This window comes from Orbicella faveolata, unplaced genomic scaffold, assembly GCF_042242905.1.
Source record: "Orbicella faveolata isolate gen_17 unplaced genomic scaffold, um_ofav_v1 contig_24, whole genome shotgun sequence".
Lineage (NCBI taxonomy): Eukaryota > Metazoa > Cnidaria > Anthozoa > Scleractinia > Merulinidae > Orbicella > Orbicella faveolata.
Genome location: NW_028301552.1, coordinates 29300402 through 29319791, shown reverse-complemented (window position 1 = coordinate 29319791; position 19390 = coordinate 29300402). Strand labels below are relative to the sequence as shown.

Sequence of the window (19390 nt, the reverse complement as noted above, 5' to 3'; positions counted from 1 at the left end):
TAGATATCTTGCCAAATTTCAATTTTCAACGAACATTAAAACTCGTGGTTTTGGACCTTAATTTCCGACAATTTACAGCCGCCATTAATTTTCCTTGTTCCAAGTCTTGGTTGAAAATTTGAGAAAATGACGTCATTTTCTCAAAAATACCGCACGGGTTGAAATTATGATAACAATTAATGTAAGAAAATTGCACGAATATATGAGCCAAAGTTTTTGTTATTCTTTATGCGAATTGTTGTGCTAATTGTTATTATAATTTCAACCCGTGTGGTATTTTTGAGAAAATGACGTCATTTTCTCAAATTCTCAACCAAGACTTGGAACAAGGAAAATTAATGGCGGCCGTAAATTCTCGGAAATAAAGGTCCAAACGACATGAGTTCTAATGTTCGTAATAGATTGAAATTTGGCAAACAATCTAGGAAAGACCTATTGTGTGGGAAAAGGAAAAAAAATGGGTATGGAGAATTTGATCATAGTGGCACTTTAAGGTATCAGTATACCCCAACTGACCATCATTCGTTGGCGCCGCTTTACGGTCAGACGTTTGACGCAAACCCCAGCAAAGTATATATTTTCTGAAAGCTTAAGAATTTTAGATTACGAAGGTACATTCATTAAAATAGACAAAAAAATTAAGGTTTTCCGAATATAGCGCCCTGTTTCCCAAAGTACTGAGGTTCACTAATCAAGTTCGCGGCAATCTGTTGCGCAACTTTTTAATGCAAGTGTTGTTCGGAGAGTTCTCCGTTTGTAGATTGTTGATTTAAACGTTAATATGTCGTCGAAAAAACGCAAACGTTCTTGTCCATTTGCGAGTGCGAAGAAAGCACCACAGAGGAAAAAGTCGGGGGAAAAAGGTTTCTATCAGAACTGGGCTGATGCGTTAGCTGCTAGCGACAAAGGTTCCTGCTTCGAGCAGGAGAAGTTGCTTGCACTGGACGAGGAAGGCGTTTGACATTCTCTAAGCATTTCTTCATTGGCGCTTTCGTCGTTCGAAGCCGTAACGGTAACATCTCAGCTGAATCGGTGTCTTGTGATCATTTCCTTCACGTTGTTTACGAGTGTGCTCTTTTGTTGTCTACAGCATCTCTAAGCTAAGACATTTTAAAAATCGAAAGGAAGAAACAGAAGCGAAAATTATTTTCTTACTAACCTGGGAGCACGAGCGGTGGAATTCAGATCTTACAAAGCGTATTTCCCGCCGGAGGTTAACATTTGAGACTCGAAAATCGAAATGATGTTATAGTAAAAATTGCTAAAAATATCTGTGTAAGTAAAACGAGCCTTTCCGTTATCGATCAACGTGTCATTATTTTCAGACGTTTTGTGTAATTATCTGATTACACCAGGAGAACGCCTCAAAGTGTATTTTCCTTCGTATCTCGAAACGAAAATTTCAGGGAGTGAAGCGCACATTTTGAGTTCGTTTCCGGCGAGTTTTCAACGTTTTTAGCTGAAATTTGGAGAGAACGTTGCTCGATAATCACGATAAAAAAGGGTATTTTTGGCTTTTTTAAAAAGTTATGACTATTTTGGTGAAGAGAATGCATGTTTTATCAACTCTCAAAGTTTAACTGCGTGCCAAAAATATGGCCACCGTGTTAATGACTCGAGCAGTTATCACACAAGGGAATAAATTCTTGACTCGAGTGGAGAGCCGAGGAAAAGCTGATAATCCAATATGAAGGACTGGAAATTGGACGTGTTCTAAATCGTGAAATGGTGTTTTGTTTGGACGCAAATTGAAGACTCTCAGTAACTGTGAAAACTCCATAAAGAGTTCACTAGACAGATAATTTTTTATTTTGCCAGGTACCGTACTTCCTCGAGTCGTCGTCCATTACAGGATTACCCCCCTCCGCCGGGTGCACTTCATAACAGGATTTTGACAGAGGGAAATATGATTCTAAACTGGTCAATTCTCTATTGCTCAAGGAACGTCAATGCCTGAACTTTGACGAATTTTAGCTATCTTTACACACTCGAGATAAAGGAGTTATCAAAGGAGTCTTTCTATTTGCCAGAATTGTCTGTTGTAAACCCTATAGGCGAATCTTTGCTGACGTCATTGTTTACATTTTTCCTCATTAACATACGACTTTGCGCATAGAAGGCATCCTGCTAGACACGATTTTACTAGAAAAACGTAAAGAGCTTGTGAAACTTAGTAATTGGTGAAATTTTGGCCCTTTGGGTGTAATATTCGAGGAGAAAATGGCTTTCAAAAACATCAAAATTTCTGTGTGGCAAAAGCGCTAATGAGCTCATACATTCTTTGTAAAATTTTGAGCTTTTAAACCCTCGTCGCACAAAAAGTATTCAATACATCGCGCTCAAATTCCTTGGGACACTTAATCGTGCTGTGCCCTTTCAATATTCAGTATTAATCTCTTTGTAGCTCCATCAGAAAGTGTATCGCTTATGGTAATGAGGCAAATATTGTAAACAAAGATTCTCCTATACTCGTCACGTAGAAGACAAAAACTGTACTCTAAAAATCCTACCCTGTGTAGGACAACACCTTCTGTTTTAAGACCCTGTAAAGGACAAGACGTGAAGGTACGATCTTTTCTGTCAATTGTGCTTGTTATCATGCTGATTACGTGGACAAAAAAATACATTAAAATGATCTTTTGTCTGATCACCTTGTAGACTTTCTGAAAAGTCCTTCGCCTTGTTTATTCAGTACCCGCCGGACCTCTCGCGACTTCGTCGATCGCTCGGCCGCTTCGCGGCCTAACATATTCTACCATGAAACTCATGAGGTCGACTTGTGGCAAGTCTAATCACCTTGCAAAGACTGGCTGAAGTCTCTGATCTCACAGTGATCGTGTATTAAACCATAACCGGTTTAGGACAGACAGAACTAGGCAAGTAAAATTGCATACCCTGTTCAGGACAGCAATCCAAAAAAAAAGAAAAAAAGATTAAAACAACAACAACAACAACAACAAACAAATCCAGCTGCACAGCCTGGGTTACTGGTGCTGTAGGATACACTCTGTTTCAACTACACAAAGTAGTTGGTGGCCTTGAGGAAGCAAGATAAACATGGCGATGCAGGTAACATTCATTCAGTTATTTCAACTCCTGTTTTTGAGTTAGTTTACCATTTTTAATCAGCCTGATGTTTAACCTTTGTATTATCAGGCTCGAGGACTGAGTTTTCAGCAGCTGAGCGCAAGGTAAGGTAACTCAATCTATTCTTGAACAACGATTCCTTTGAAGTCTTTGGCAATGGAGGTGTAGGAACGCACAAAGTGTGAGCTTATGTATGTTCGAACTCGTGTGAGATTGCCAGTTTATCGACAAAAGTTTTCCAAATAGGAAAAGAAAGCCGGTGAGATACAGTCCGAGGCAACCATAATTGACGTTACTGCATGTAATGTACACTCCCTGTGACCTGAATTTCGAGACGTTTGAAATTCTATTAGGCTACACTCCCCTATTGAGAGTGTCCGTTTTTGAGTTCTTTCAGCTCAGAACTTCTGAAGAATTTGCTTCTTCCACAGTAGCAAAAAAATGGTTCTCAATGCAAGTGAGGCATTTTTCTGCTAGGTGGGAGAGACGAAAAAAGCTTGGTCCCATCCCCCCTCCCCAGCATTTTAAAAATAATTGTTTGCTTTGCCAAAATTTGGAAGTCTCCGAGGCAGCACTTCGGCTTCTTTGAAGATTGGCAAAATTTTGGCAATCGCAAAAAGTTGGCACGTTTTTGAAACTGGAGGTCGCACTTATTTTGCCCTGCTTGTTGACAAAACAAAATTGGCTCTAGTGCGACCTGGGCCTAAAACTCTGTAAGTTTGGAAGAAATGAGTCATAAACTCCACATTTTGTTTTAAAATTTTGAGGTTTAAAGCCAATATTGTCCATTTACAGAAAATATCCCTACGCACCCTAAAGGAGGGTTATTGGAAATCCCCAGGGGGGAGGGGTCTCAAAAGCCAATTAATGGAAAATGGCAACCAAAACTGCATGTTCCAAATGATTAGGGGATTCAAACCAAAAAAAACACTCTGTAGAAGGAGTGTGGACATTTTCTGGAACAACACATAATTTAAGGGTTGGAGCAGAATGTGATGAGTTACCGTATTTATTCACTTATAAGGCGCACCATTTTTTATGAGAAAATAGGCTTGTTCGATCAAAATCTGCTCAAAACTCCGGGTGCGTCTTATAACCAAGTATTTTCGTGCAAAAAAATATAACTTCTCCATATTTCCCTAATAAACTGAAATGATTATGTAAATAAATACCGGTAAATGAATAGACAAAAGACAAGCAATGTTGACCATTGACTTTATCTGATTTTTTGGTTCTAAAAAGAACCGGGGTGGCTCCGAAAAGAACCGTTTGTTTGAAAGCTTGGCTGAGCTCAACTACTCTTTGTCTTTGGCTTTGCTGTCTGTCTCAAACTTGCTGTCAATCGGCTCCTCTGCGTCTTCTGCTTCTTCTTCCTCTTCATCCCAAACCGCATCATCTTCAGTTCCATCGATAGTATTGTTGATACCACAGGACTTGAACGATCTCGTTATCAAATCAATGGTACACTGAACGAATGCTCGAACATTAAGATGAGTTTTGCAACTGACGAATGAAAGATCTGTCAGATGGGTATTGTTTATAAACGTAAAAATGGATCAATTGGTATTCATAACTTAAAACACTGTTTCCTGAGAAGGATGACTTGAGTGAATTAAAAAGTGAGACTTTTATGCTATTGTCCATGTGTGACTTTTTTGCTATTGTTTGTAAAGTGTGACTTTTTTGCGTATGTTGTTAAGAATAAAAGCACTGTAATTAGTAACTTTTGGAAGCAAATTGTTGTAAGTACAGTGAATGTGGTCAACAAAATTTCCGGTTGTGCCTTATAACAGGGTATTTAGGTGAAATTTTCATTTTGCTTACTTGTCACAATCTAAATCTAAATATTACTTCGTTGGTGACATCCAGAGGACATCACACCAACTCTATTATATATAGTTATATTAGATATGGCTTACTAGTAGTCGATCAAGGGTGAGAGGGTCCCACTGATTGCAGGCTTGGTCCCCTACCTTTCAGCAAAAATATGAGACAAAATTTTTTTTACTGATGATCATTGAAATACCATTAGAAATGGCACTAGAGGAACTGTTGGTGGTTTAGCAAACCCTTAATCCCGCTTATACACAACTGTCCAGACGGATGTGGTTTATGTGCAAAAGAGTAAGTGACGAGAGAACTTATCAGTGTCCGAAAATGATGTTTGATATATTTTACAAGCACATCCTGTGGAATGGTTGTTTTATTGTTTTTAGTACACAAATCCCTTACTTGAGACTTGAACCAAAATTTGTGAAGAATACTAGGTAGATTGAAAAATCAAGGGTAAATCTCTCCTAACTTTTTTACCGAAGGAGGGAAAGATTGCTTTGAACAATCAGGAGGTTAAATAATCAAGGGTTCAAAGAATCAGGATACCAATGCATTCTCAATATTTTATTATTATAGGGAAGAGTCCTTTGACTTCTTGGACGATGAAGAAGATACAAAGCCGAGACCGAATCCCTTTAATGATGACTTAGGCTCGTTTGCTGTCTTGGACTCTGGTGCTAGCTGGGTCAGTAAAGAAGAAGTTGCAGACTTTATGAAGCAGTCTCGTCGTTTGGCACTGAATGAGGATGATGATGATGACAAGGACTTAGGGCCAGCATGGGGAGGTCCAGAGTACAGCTTACCTTCAGGTATCACTGTTAAGTAGCTGGTCAAGCTAATCTCCTATGACAATGGTGGTTAAAGAGATTAGCACAGGGAAAGTTACAAGACAGTGAAGTTTGCATTTTCAAGAGCCTGGTGACCCACCAGGCTGGCACTTTTTTATCTGCGATTTCCATAGTGGGAGGCAACCATACTATACTGCCCTGGATGAGATGGCAGTGAAGAGAGGCTGACTGTGAGCATTTTAGGGTGCTTTCCATTATGCCAATTAAAGTTTCTGGAAATTTTGGTCAGAAGTCAAATGGAAAGGTCAGTTTTGGTTTCTTCCGACCAGAATATTTGGGATCATCTCTGGGGGTGGTCCACATATTTCGGTGGGAATATTCCAACCAAAATTCGCCGTTCCATTTTTGATAACCGGTTCATTGCCCTACTTTTCTTCACTTATGTAGGGAATTCGGAAAAGGGATAAAAAATGGTAAGAGCCATTCCTCTTGGTTGGCCCAGTTTGATTAAAAAAACTTCATTCCATTTTCCTTGGGTATTCCCACTGGTCTCTGACTAGTTGGTGTGGTATAACGGAAAGCATCCTCAGTGTCTTGCCCAAGAATGCAATGCAATGACCTAGACTAGGACTTGAACCTGGACTACTCGATCCAGAATCCAGCATGCTTAGCCATTAGGCCACCCCAATTTTTCACAGACAAATGGAGAAAAAAAATATCATATGGGACTTTGCTTAGAAGTCCTGAAGGGTGTGAGAAACAGTAATTAAATAAATAATTAATAATTAAAAATTATGTAGGAGTCCTTCTCTGGATCAGTAGACAGCTCTTAGGTTCTCCTGTTTTCACCGAGATTTCCAGAGTTCTTTTAGCAGTTGTTCAGTAGTGTTTTATGAAGTTATAATTATATTATTCTCAGATTGTTTTATTAACATTTTTGTTTATTCAAACAGGCAAGCCACGCTCAGATTCAGCTGCTAAGTCAGTGCGGACACGACCTGCGCAAATGACAGCTACTGGTACTTCAAGCAATATCACGACAACTAAACAAAGTTCTTACTTGGAAAGTAGGTTCTACACCGTTTTCTAGGTCACAATCAGCTATTTGAAGCTTTAATTTTTGTTACAAAATAGTTTAAAGCTTTTGGGTAATTATCATAGAATGGCAAAAATTATGTGGAGCAAATGGACATATATTTACATGTCAATAGGAATGCAACACACCACAGAGGATAATCTGGTACAGACAGATATCTTGAGTCAGAATAGGAAAAAAAAAAACTCACAGTTTATGTAATGAGACATCAACAGACACCACAAGGACAATAAATTAATCATTGTTGTAAATTCATACTGCGATAACAAATTATCTTTGTATGACTATTTATTAAGAAGGTACCACAGGAAAAACTCCACCCAAAAGACCAGTTCCACCGAGCTCATCTGTACAACGATCTGTTACTTCTACCTCAACTTCCTCAACTGCTGTTTCATCCTCCTCATCGACTCATGTGTCAGCAGCAGCTATAAGGAATCAGACTCCTAAAGGACCAGCTACCAAAACGGCTTTACAAACTGCATCATCATCAATCAATGATGGTAATAATAAAAATTAATATCTGATTGAGTGACATGTTTTTTACCCAAACCTCAGCTGTCAGCAGTGCAGGTGTATAAGAAAGATTACTTGCTGTTGATCACTTTTCTAGTTGAATTGCATATTAAGTGGAAGACTTAATGGCGCAATGGAGGCGCAGTGACCTCATGGTTAGTGTGCTTGTCCCTGGATCAAGTGGTCCAGGTTTGGGCTCTGGCCGGGGACACTGTGTTGTGTTCTTGGGCAAGACACTTAACTCTCACAGTGCCTCTCTCCACCCAGGAGTATACATGGGTACCGGCAAATGGTTGGGGAAACCTAACAAATTGCGGGGGAGTGACCTGCAATGGACTAGCATCCCATCCAGGGGGAGTAGAAATACTCCTAGCCGCTTCATGCTACAGAAACCAGGATAAGCTCCGGCAGCTATGAGCCAGGCAGATCTAAGGCTTCACTTTTTGATGGTGCAATGGGTCCAACTTGTGCATTGGTCTCCCCTGTAATGGACTGTACAAACTGTACAAGGAGGCGCTACCCAATAAAGGGGTATTTTTTCCCGGAAGGGTTCAGTAGCTAAAAAATGAGCTGAAGTATAGAAGGAGGGTGGAATTCTAAACTGCCATTAATATATGTGTGTAAAAGGTCATTTAAAATATCTCAAACAAACACACCTAACAGCAGAGTCATGTAGTAAGTACTTGAAGGCCGAAGGGTTAGTAAATCCAAGGTCATAGAAAAGGGATGCTGTACTAGTGTGCCTACTGTAGGTATGTGAAAGAATTACCATTTTGCTGCTGATGGTTGGTTAAGTGGCTAGTTTTCACATCTAGGGAACTAGCAATACCTCAAGCTGGTTCATGGTGCGGTAACCCCTGCTCCTTACTTCTCCCATCTTGAAAGGGAAGTTGCATTCTGTTTGAAGTTAAGCTTTGTCTTGAGATTGAGGGGGTGGGGGGTGGGGGTGGTGGTCAGAGGGGTACATTTCTCAAATTATTTATTTTTTGACGTTGTTCTTCATGACCTTATCAGCTAATGGGAGTCTGTGGTGGGCACAAACATACATGCATCCTTTATTATCTTTCCCCATGGGGGCTTTTTGAAGACAATATGGTATGATACTACAATTAAATACTAAAAACTGAATTTATTTGAAATACATTACTTATTTTGTCACTTGAAGCACTTAGCAGGCATTTTAGCAGCAATATTGTATACAATTTTGCATTTTTCCCAGTCATCAGCAGTGCACCTCAGGTATCTGTCACAGAATATAACAAGCTTCAAGCTGAAATTCGTCAATTAAGAAGTGATCTGCAGGTAGGTAAAATGACATTGGCACAGTATTTCCTGGACTAGCCATTTTCAACTTAACTTACCTGTAAGATACTTGCCTGGCCACCTAAAAATGCCATTGAATGTGTTGTCTTTAGGCAGCAAGGAAAGATAAATCAGGCGTACCATCAGCCCAAGAAACTGTAAAGAAAATTATCCGTGGTCAGGTATGTGTAGGCAACAAATTTTCTGTATGGGTTATTGAGTAAGTGTGAGGTCAAGATGGCTGGATATTGGCAAAGTTCTCTTTTTGCGAGTTTATGGACCGAGACGGAGTCAAAATCCATAAACCCGCAAAAAAAAAAAAAAAAATGAGGCCAACATCCAGTTATCTTGACCGAACAAGCTTGCTCAATAAAGGATTTATTATGTGGCTTTCGGGGAAATTTTTCTTGCAGGACACAGTGGGTAGTCCTGAGCGGACAAGATAGCTCCATCTTGCCCGCTCGGGTAGCTAATCGCAGTGCAGGATTTGATTCATCTTGCCCGCTCACAGAGCCAGCCATATAATAAACCATATTATTGTTAATACAGTAACTGTAATTTATTAGCTTGCAATGCAGGTGTATTTTGGTGAGTGATTGAGCCAGTGCATTTTGATCGGATGAGCATTAGCATGGATTAGGAACTCAGAACCTGTAGGCTTGGGAAGAGAGGAAGAAGTGTCTGAAGGAGGGGGAGTGAGGCTGAGTGATGAGTTCCCTTTCTTACCAGCACTGCCCCCCGCCCCCACCTTCCTGAATCCAAAATGGCAGCAAATTTCTTCAATCATGAACTAATTCCAAACACTCACACCCCATCCATGAGAGTCAGTGCTGTAAGCTACAATGCATTAGGTCCTTAAACTATGGCAAAATGTGGCAAGATATGGTGCATACCACTTCCAATAGCCTGGGACTAGTGGATTTTGCAGTTGGACTGGGGGATTATATTAAATGTTCTTGACTTGCCCAACAGACAAGTGAAGCTTTTTTTGGGAACAAATGAGAAGTTTCAAATTATAGATTGAAGTACTGTAAAGAGATCAGCTTATTGTACTTTTTTTAAAATTGAATCTTTATTAGTTAATCAATCATGTTAGCGGGACTGTACATTGGGATAGTACATCCCAGTTACAGCTTGTACAAATTTGTATAATTTCTTTGCTTTGGTATGGCAATGGTAAGAGGTACAGTGTATGTACTTTTAGAAGGCAATACATTGGTTTAACTCTTATGACAGTGAAGGTACTTCAAGTATTTACTTTTCTCTTGAAATTCTAGCCCTACACACTTGAAGTGTACAAGTCATTAAAAGAAAAATTGGCTCTCCTTGACTGTGCCATAAAGATGCACGATGGAAATGCCATTACTGCTGTAAGTGTGTTAAAATAAAATCATTTTTTTTTAACATGCACTTATCTGATATCAATATATAAGTGGTTCGCTGCTGACTGTCATACACGAGGTCCACCTAGCGAGGAAACGTTTGCCCTGCTGTTATTTAGTTGCGTTCTGTAGCCTTTTAGAAATTGGTGACGACAATGCCAACATGTATTCTCATATAGATGAAGACTTCAAAACAGTCGAAACTTTGGAGTTGAATCAATTGACGTGTGAAGAGCCTGTGAAAGTCCCGAGGGTGATTTTCATTTTATAAATTATTGAAACTTTTCATGCAGCTGAAGTATAGGGGAAATTGCTGACGTTACTTTTACATTATGCCTTGTTTAGCATAATAGCTAGATACAAAGTGACTCCGAACGCTCAGAGAGCTTGTGAAACTTAGCTTTGGGTGAAAAGAAATGGGTGTGAGTAAGAAGGAGCTAGTGGATGGCAAAGCACGGAAGAACCCATAAATTTTCAATGGAACTTTGTCATTGAGTTTTTAAAGCCGCATTACACAGAAAGTATTTTCAATGTATCACTGGCATGCTTTTTCAGTATTTGTAATTGATTTTTTAGTGGCTTGATAAGAAACTTAAGTAAGCTTACTTATACTAATGAGGCAAATACCAGGAGCAGGGCTTGAAAAAAACTTGAATTCCAGCTTGCCCTCGCGACAAGTAGCTCTAAAATGTGCTTGCCCTGGGCAAGTCTTAGTTTGCTCTTTTAATGATTTAGTTGACAGATAACTTGATTGATCTCCGTTGCCCATCGGACAAGTGAGATTGAAAATTTACTTGCCCAGTAGGAAAATCTGCTTGTCTGGGGAGGGCACTTTTTTCGAGCCCTGAGGGGGGGGGGGGAGGTACTCCCAGAAAAGTTGGACGGGGGTGTGTGGCCCATTTCCCAAAACTCTTACCCTATTTATGACCAAAATCTTTGATTTTTGCTACCCTTGTTATGACCGTTGTGGCTGGCACAGTTGCCGTAAACATAAGTTATGAAGGGCTTCTGTTGATGGTCTTATTGATAATGATGAAAAAGTAGCTTCTTCTAAGAAACATACTGAATTCAAGACTAGAGTGCAAAAACCATACCCTATTTGTGACGAAAATTGCCAAAGTTGATGCCCTATTTATGACCAAATTGGGTGAAAAACCATACCCTTTGGGGCCACACATACCTATGTAGCCCATATAAGAGAGTACCCCCCCCCCCGGGACATGTTGTGCCATGCTGTCTTGAATTGCATAGTACAGCATCTGCGAAGCAATTTTACAATACCGGGCCACTCCACAACTGTTTTGATTACTATTTCCTTTAATTTCCAGGCTGTCTTGTTTTTGAAGAGAACAATAAGACAACGTAAGTCCCATTGCCTTGATTGTGTTCTTTACAAACCATGCAACTGTGACGACATGTTGCAGTTAATGTACTTTGATGTTCATCAATTTAATCAGGTGTCCTCCATGATGAACTGAAGACACGTCCCAAGGCTGTACACCATTTGTGTAAATATCTGAGTGAGCATTATGATTACACTGAACTGACAGAGTTGTACAGGCAAGTACTGTCTCTTTTTTCACCTTGTTACGTCACCAAGAAAAACATCCACCTAGAGAGTTGCCTGGAGAGGGGCAAACTCGTTCCCAGGGTCCTTTCTCTGCCTCGAGAGCCTGAGACCCTGGGAACAAGGCTGGATAGGGGATGTCTCCCTTTGCATACTATCTAGGTTCGTGCCGTCTCAGATTGTGTGGTTCTCACGGGGAAAACATGTGGATTTGTTTCTTACGTTGACGGTTAACATTTGCCGGCGAATTCGGGGAAAACTCCTATGCCCAGTAAATACTTTCTTGTATGCTTTGACGAAGTACATGTATTAGGCGAGACTAGAGCAGTTTTTATTTGAGTGTCGAAACGCGCTCTACCCCAACTAAACCGCCGCCTACGCAGGCTAAAAACTATTACAGGTGAAATAATTATTTCTTTCAACTTTTTTTCATTGATTTTCAGATCTGTGGGTAAATTAGAGGAAGCCGCGGTAAGCACATGTACTTTCAGAAAGTTAGCGTAGAAGCAAGGAGAACTGTTAATTTAATATGTTAATATGATTTTGCTGGAAGCTGATTGCTTTACTGTATTTCTTCCCCAGATGCTTCAATTTAATCAAGCTATAAAAACAAAAGATCCTGGTGTAAGATTAACGAAACTTAAATATATTCTCAGGTAATTGCGTTTTAAACAGCTGGTAAAGGTTTTGGCATGCACATTCTAGAATATAAAAACTTTTTAATAGCAATACACAAGTGTTACTTTTCGTTGACTTCAGCTCATCTTTATCGGATTCGAGCTAAATGTAGGTCGCCGTTGAGCAGTCTTTATGTTGGCTATTTTATGCCTACCTTTTGTCGCTGCTGAAAGTTGTTTGTTTCCTGTGTTTGCAGGCATTATTTTGAAGGTTATCCACAACTAGCGGAGCAAACAACTTACCTAGCGGAGTACATCGACTTACTAGAACAGCAAATAAACATTGAGGTAAAAACTACACTGGTTTAGTATGAATTAAGGAATAAACTGCTCCGAGTTGCGATACTAGCGGCTCTCTCTCTGGGACTGACAGCAAACGGAACGGAATGAAACAGCACGGCAGGGCACGGCACGAAACGAAACGAAACGAAACTTAACGGAACAGAACGAAACGATACTTAACGAAACGGAACAGAACGGCACAGCACGGCACGGATCGGAATAGAACGGAACAGAACGATGTCAAATGTTACCTTTGTGAACAACCTAACATAACGAAAAACGAATAAGATCAGTTTTTTCGATGGGTATAAATCTTCAACTTACTCTTATTCAGAGATTACTGATATAGAAATGTTGTCCTTAGTACAGAAGCGTTAAAGCGTTTGTGATAATGCCCAGGCAGTTTACCGTTGCTTGATCAAAGTTAATGGTGTTTTAACACGATAGAAGGAAAAATCATGAGTAGTGTGTTCATCAACAGTCAAGATGCCTCCTTCCACCGCGCAGCAACACCAAGAAAACCAAGGAATTCCCAGCCGTAACATTGGAGATCTGATCGTAATTTGCGGTTCTATTTCTCCATTTCTCTTTAGTTTTAGTTTCGATTGATAAGATATGTCAAACACCCGAGAGGCCGGGACAGCGTTTTACCAACCGAACACCTCGAGTCAAAATGCTCCGCTGCGTGTCGTTTGTTCAACTCTTTTCTCGGTGTGTGGGTTTGGTGTAATATATCAAACACGAAAGACCGTGTTTGACCACATTTCCAAACACCGAGAAGAGAGTTGAACATACGACGCGCAGCGGAGCATTTTTGGTGAGCTTCAAGGTGTGTGGAAATGTGGTCAATCAAAACTTAATCTAAGGAGAAAACGAGGAAATAAAACGTAAAAATCTCTGCTAATTAAGATCAGATACCCAAACATCGTCACGGTCATGATCTCCTTTGTTTAAATTTGACGAATTATTAATGAGTTTGAGAAATACATTACTAAAGTAACGGTGAACATTTTCCATCGTTCCTCTTGTGCGAAATGTTGTCTTAAGATTTTTGTTTTACTTCCATTGATGCATTGCAGGACGCGGACAGCCGAGCTGAACTGGAGAAGAAAAATCACGTGATGGTTGCTCACCCGAGACAAGCGTCGTTACCATTAAACTCTGTGATTGTTACCTTGTATTACTGCTGTCGGTATCATTTTGGAGAGCCAGAGGTACTTTGTGCAATTAGCTCATTACTACAACTTTTGAATAAATGTTCTTTATTCTTGTTGATCGTTCAGTCAATCTTGGGAAGAGGGGTAGTGCGGAGGTTGACTCGGAATTCCAAGCGCACTGACATGCAACCGGTGGCAGACGCGGGAAAATCACGTGAGTCAAGTCATGATTGCTGCTGATTAGTTAAGAAAACAACATCAACGTCCTGATTGGTCAATGACCAGAACGCGCTATAAACGTTAAACTTGAAGTAGTCACAAAAGGGTATTTTGAAAAAAATTCATAAAACTGTCACGGGAAAGGAACTCTATCAAAGTGCCTCACGGCAGTTTAGTTGGTACTTTTTCTGCGTTTATGTTTGAGTGTGAAGCACGGCTGCTGCCTGAGTTTTACTATCTAATGTTTCTTTGTACTTTGTTTACTGCAGAGTGTTGAAAGCAGTCCATTGGCTATTCGTGCTAAGTTTAAGGTACGTGTACATAAAAATAATTGAGCCTTTCAAGGATGTTTATACTGATAAAAAAATTAATGGGAGAAGACCAAATGACGAAGGATAACGAAGCGATGTTTCGTTTCTGTGTAGCGTGCTGGTGGTGGTTTCACCCGGTGCTTTCAACGAGCACGTGCGCGACGAACGCGCGTGGCTAAGTCAGGCCGTGAGGCAAGTGCGTGTCGAACGCTCGTGGAAGCGCGTGTGGCGAGCTCGTGAAGTATAAGCAGAGCGAGGAAAAGAAGAAAGAATTTTCTTCACTAGCAGTCTCGACCTTGACGTTTGTTTACAACGAATCTTGAGGGACACTCCTTGCAGCTACCTGCCGCGTAGGCTAGATTTTGCTAACTGTGAACTATTGTTTTTGGTCGATAAGTTTACTAGTTCTTTGTGAAAGCCTTGTTGTGCCTTCTTTTTCTAGCTTTCTGATAAGCAATATGAATGGACAGCGTTGGCTGCCCGAGCCAAGCTCAAACAATGGAGGGGCCTGGAACAAATGTTCACTGCAAAGGTATTTAAGTGGTATTTTAGGGTGGGGTGGACGGGGAAGGAGTTTGGCTTCTGCGAGGGACTCGAAGGCATCGAAGTGGTTTGACTGTTGTGATGCATTGGCTCAAGAGAGCGAAAATTGCGAAGGAAAATGAATGCTAAACACTTTTGTAATTAGATCTTGATAAATTGGGCCGCTTAGACTAGCACTAGCTACCCGCGGGCGAGTCTAACTGTAAAAATGTAAATTGGAACGAAAATAAAGATTGATTGATTAAAGAAGAGGGGAATAGTACAATGAATAATAATTTGTGAGATACTTGCTACGTGATGAGGTCACAGCAGGAAGGGGGAGGGGGGGGGGGGGGGTTAAGCTTAACACTCTGCTCTTTTCAACTAGATTGGAGGAGCCAAGTGACTCTTGATTGTCGTTGCCCAACTCTGATTTGCAGTGAGTAGGAATATTTCTACTCCCCCTGGATGGGATGCTAGTCAATCACGGGGTTATACCCCAGTTTTTAATTCGCCGGTGCCCATTTGTACACCTGGGTGGAGAGAGGCACTGTGAGAGTAAAATGTATTGCTCAAAAACACATCACAGTGACCCCGGCCAGGGCTCGAACCCAGACCGCTCGGTCTGGAATCGGGCGCACCAACCACGAGGCCGCCGAGCCTCGCACAGAGTTGATTGTAGAAAAGAAAACCAAGAGGTGTTGCCTTGACATTTGGCCCACTCATTTACTTCATTAAAAGCTGTTTGTCCTGTTTCTTTTTCAGGGGTGGTTCGGCTCAGTTAAAATGAGGTCTGTCATCGGATTCACACAAGTGGTGGAGTTGCTTCGTCAACACGGTGCCCCTGAAGAGGTATGTAGAATTATGAAAAAAGAACATTTGACATTTTTTTAAAGAAAAATTGCTCCTGAATTTGTATTCCAAACGGGTTAAACTGAATTGACGATAACGTGAGGAAATTTTTAAGCTTTGAGCAACGGGTTTTACAATGGATGTTAATGTGGTTAGTATGGGAAAAATAGTGTGAGAGGTTTTGTAATAGTTTTGAAGTGTCCAAGTCTCGTACGGCGCATCGCCGAAATTTTTCAAGTTCTCCTTTCGAAATCCTTGTCAATCTTCTCCAATCTAAGCCATCCTTATTCCTTTTTAGCTTATTATTTCCTATCTGATGTTTTTCTATCTTGGTAAACGATTATTTTGATACTTCCTTGTATTTGATGGCAATTTTGTATAATATCGGGAAAAATGACTAAACATCAGATTGACATGGTTGGACAATCGTTTGCTTGTCACGTCACTAATGCTATCACAATGTGTCTCCTTTGCAGGTGTTAAACACGTACTTAAAATTGATTGAAGACCAAAACCAGCGAGTTTCTTTGGCGACGAAAACGAAATGTCACAATTTAGCTATAGAGGTGAGGAAGCTTTTAAACTCTGGGTGACCATTTTTCACAGGTATCTTCATTAAAAACGCGATGCCCTTCTTCTCCCATCTCGACCTTTTTTCCCTTTCTTTCCTTTTGCTACGTCCTCACGGATGTCACAGTTCGGAAACTTTTGGTTTGAATTTTTCATGTTCGTTTTTGTGGTCCGTGTCAGTTCTTATCTTCATCCTAATCTTACACCCATTCTCCCCTCATGTCGGTTTATTGTTACACTTTTTTGGTGTACTTCAGGACCTTGTCCTGGGTAGGAGAGCTGCCTGCTCTTCCCAGCCATCATTTATGAAGCACTGATCTATATGATAAAAGTTGTATTCATTAATCGTGACAAATTTATTCCTTCCGCTCAGTATTTGTCGACTTTTGCTGATAGGCGAGTCAAACATATCCAAAGCATTTGTATTAAAAAAAGCTTGCTTGCATCCCGAGGTCACCTTACCTTGGCTCCGCGAGCTAACTTTTTGATTTTCATGGAAACAGTTGGTACCTATATATGAAGAAATGTATGAAACGTTCTGTCGCTTGAGGTGGCTGGGTATTTACAGGGTAACCTTCCTAACATGAACAACTGTTCTCCATATAAACAGACCCAAAGCCAACTATTCCAAGGTTTTCTCGATCTATTTAGTAAGAAAAGAATAACTATATTACCTACATAATGTGAAGGGTTTTCCCTGTGGTGACCATTTTGTAATTCTCATTGCATTCATTTCTGACTTTTATTAATGCTTCTGGAAGAAATTACACTTTGGTCACCGTAAGAAGTGAAGGGTCATGTGTAGTGGTTGTATTCCACAGACTTTAGCGGCGATGAAGGATCGACAACAGCTTGAAAAGTACAGAAGCCAGTTAAGAGGAACTGCTCCAGAGCAGGCAAAAATTAGCCAATATCTGAGCAACTCGGTAAGCAATTCCTTGATCATCTCGAGTTTTAATCATGGTCTGCTATATTGTGGAAGGTGCGGTCGCCTAATTGTTAGTAGGGAGCTTTAAAGCAACGACAAAGCCGACGCCGAGGATGACGCCTAGTCAAAAATGAATTTATATTTTTGCCAGCGAATTTCGCAAATGTCTAGTTCTGTTCAGTACACCAATAGCTCTAAAAACGTGCTCAGGCTAAATAGTAACACGTGTGCAAAATCAACGTTAAGGTAGTAGTCAAATACTGACTAATGATACGTTTGATGCATCTCACCGTCAAAGCCAGACGAAAATTGTTACCGAGAAAATGTCAGAGATAAGGTACAGCCTGTTACAGAATCCTGAAATAAACAAATGAATTCACACTTTTTACCGAGGCAGAATTAATTTTTCTCTGTGTCATTAGCAGGACGTCTCAGAAACGTTGCGTTATTATTTTGTCACGCAACGGTTTTTTAATGGCGAAAAGTAGTGACGTGATGTATTGTTCAGTTGCTTGATCTCGACGCAAGGAATTAAACACATCGGTGCGTTCTCATCTTTGTAAGCGAATGTCCTCTTTACCAAAAATGTTTCTTGACGTTAATCTGAGAGCATGAGATTAAAACGCGGAATTTCTTTCTGCGCCCCGTGTGTATAGTGCTGGTGTTTTTTTCAACGAAGTTGAACTATCGCAACCTGTTGGACTCAACGCGTATGCTACACTCAAGTCTCTATCATTCCATTAATTGTTACAACAGTCTTGCTCTTAAGTAACTCTTCTTGTAAAAAAAATATATATGTATTACTAAATATTAACTTGTTTTCTTATCGTTTATTCCACTGCAGCAAATACGATGGAAGAACTGAAGTGTCAGCCATCAACTTGAATTATAAAGGATTGAGAGATTGTATTTTTTTCCATCGCTCAAAAGTTTTTTTTTAAAAGATTTGTAATAAATATATTGGTCGCATTTTATAAAATAACAAGCGCCAATGAGAGTATATTGTGATTTTAATATATCCGAAGAGTTAAAAAGGAACGATATGAAATAAACTTCTGAAAACAGCTGTAGCATCCAGATTCATTTAATACAAAAAAACAGTGGCTCTAATGGCTGGTGCTACAAAGCTTTGCATTACGCGCTACTTATGGATTAGTCAATTCCAGCAGTGCCCATTCCCCCTCCCGCGCAAGCGCGGGGCATTTGCTCACGTTGTCAGTCCCGGTGGTGGAGCATTCGCAATTTTATCGCGGCCCGGAGGCTGGGCATTTGCGTACCCCTGGGCGACTCCTGGGCACTTGACATACGTGTTTTCGAAAGTGCCATGGATGAGTTCATCGGGAAAGACGGGGCGTTTGTCGAACATTGGCTTGTCCGTCAGGGACTAGAGAAACTTGTAGATGTTTTTAAAGGTATGTTTTCTCAATTTTAGATATTTCTTCATTACTTGTAAGCATATAAGTATAAGCGACAAGGTGAACTATATTTTGTTTATCACAAAAACAATCACTGACGTGAACACGACTATTTCGCATTTCGCGAAAGAAAACTGCAATAAAAAAATGGCCGCGCGATCTCCTGGGGGCGAGAAGCACGCGTCTCGCTCCGAGGATTTCGCGCGGCCATTTTTTTCTCGCGGTTTTCTTTCGCGTCACGCACGACCGACTAAGCGAAAGAGGGACTATTCGTAGTCTACGTCGTAACAAGCCATTACAAAGTCGCGTTCTCGTATGAAAACTAAACCAAAACTTGTGCATGTGGACATGTACGTGTAGTTAGAAATAAGTTTTTTCGCCTCATCAAGAGTCACAATTAAAAGTTTTGGCGTCTTTCAAGTCGATTTTATATCCAGGTTTGGTTTTGACATCATTTATATGAATTAATAATGTTAGACTAAAATTTTTACAGCATGCCAATAAAACCATTAATGCGTTCATGACTAAAGTCAGACATTGGGGAATATTCGGTAGCAGGGCTTTAGTATTATGCATTTTTGCTTACTTTTATACCGTTGTTGTTGTTGTTGTTGTTTGAACTTTTATAACATAGAGTGGCCATTTTTGTGGATGGAAGGGTCCAGCTTTGTTACGTGCTTTTGACACTGTTGAACAAAAAAATCTAGGTTTAAATTTTTTGGTTATTGATTCAGCGAACTGTTTATAATCAAGTATGGAAATAAAATATTAAAGTTGTGAGATTTCGAAAACAATGATAATTGTTTTATTGTAAACATTGTTAACGGGATTGTCGTTATTCTAATCGAAATATTCAAAACAAATGGTTTTTATACAACAAAATATT

The 19390-nt window shown here is 40.1% G+C and overlaps 1 protein-coding gene across 2 annotated transcripts; it reads left to right on the top strand.

Annotated features, from left to right (window-relative positions):
* The first annotated feature begins 2204 nt into the window (after positions 1-2204).
* LOC110065761 (spermatogenesis-defective protein 39 homolog) lies at positions 2205-18155 on the top strand. Of its 2 annotated transcripts, none has more exons than XM_089291856.1 (20): positions 2205-3069; positions 3157-3191; positions 5497-5729; positions 6662-6775; positions 7104-7307; positions 8540-8622; positions 8736-8804; positions 9900-9992; positions 11333-11366; positions 11462-11564; positions 12015-12042; positions 12154-12227; positions 12446-12536; positions 13610-13744; positions 14176-14217; positions 14660-14749; positions 15505-15591; positions 16068-16157; positions 16983-17087; positions 17934-18155. In XM_089291856.1, exons 1-20 carry the CDS (start codon positions 3058-3060, stop codon positions 17952-17954), a joined length of 1743 nt encoding a protein of 580 aa, XP_089147982.1. In that variant the 5' UTR covers positions 2205-3057; the 3' UTR covers positions 17955-18155. The 2 variants fall into 2 exon arrangements, with proteins under 2 accessions (XP_089147982.1, XP_089147981.1); XM_089291855.1 differs by having other exon boundaries at positions 2206-3069; positions 7101-7307.
* Positions 18156-19390: the final 1235 nt, after the last annotated feature.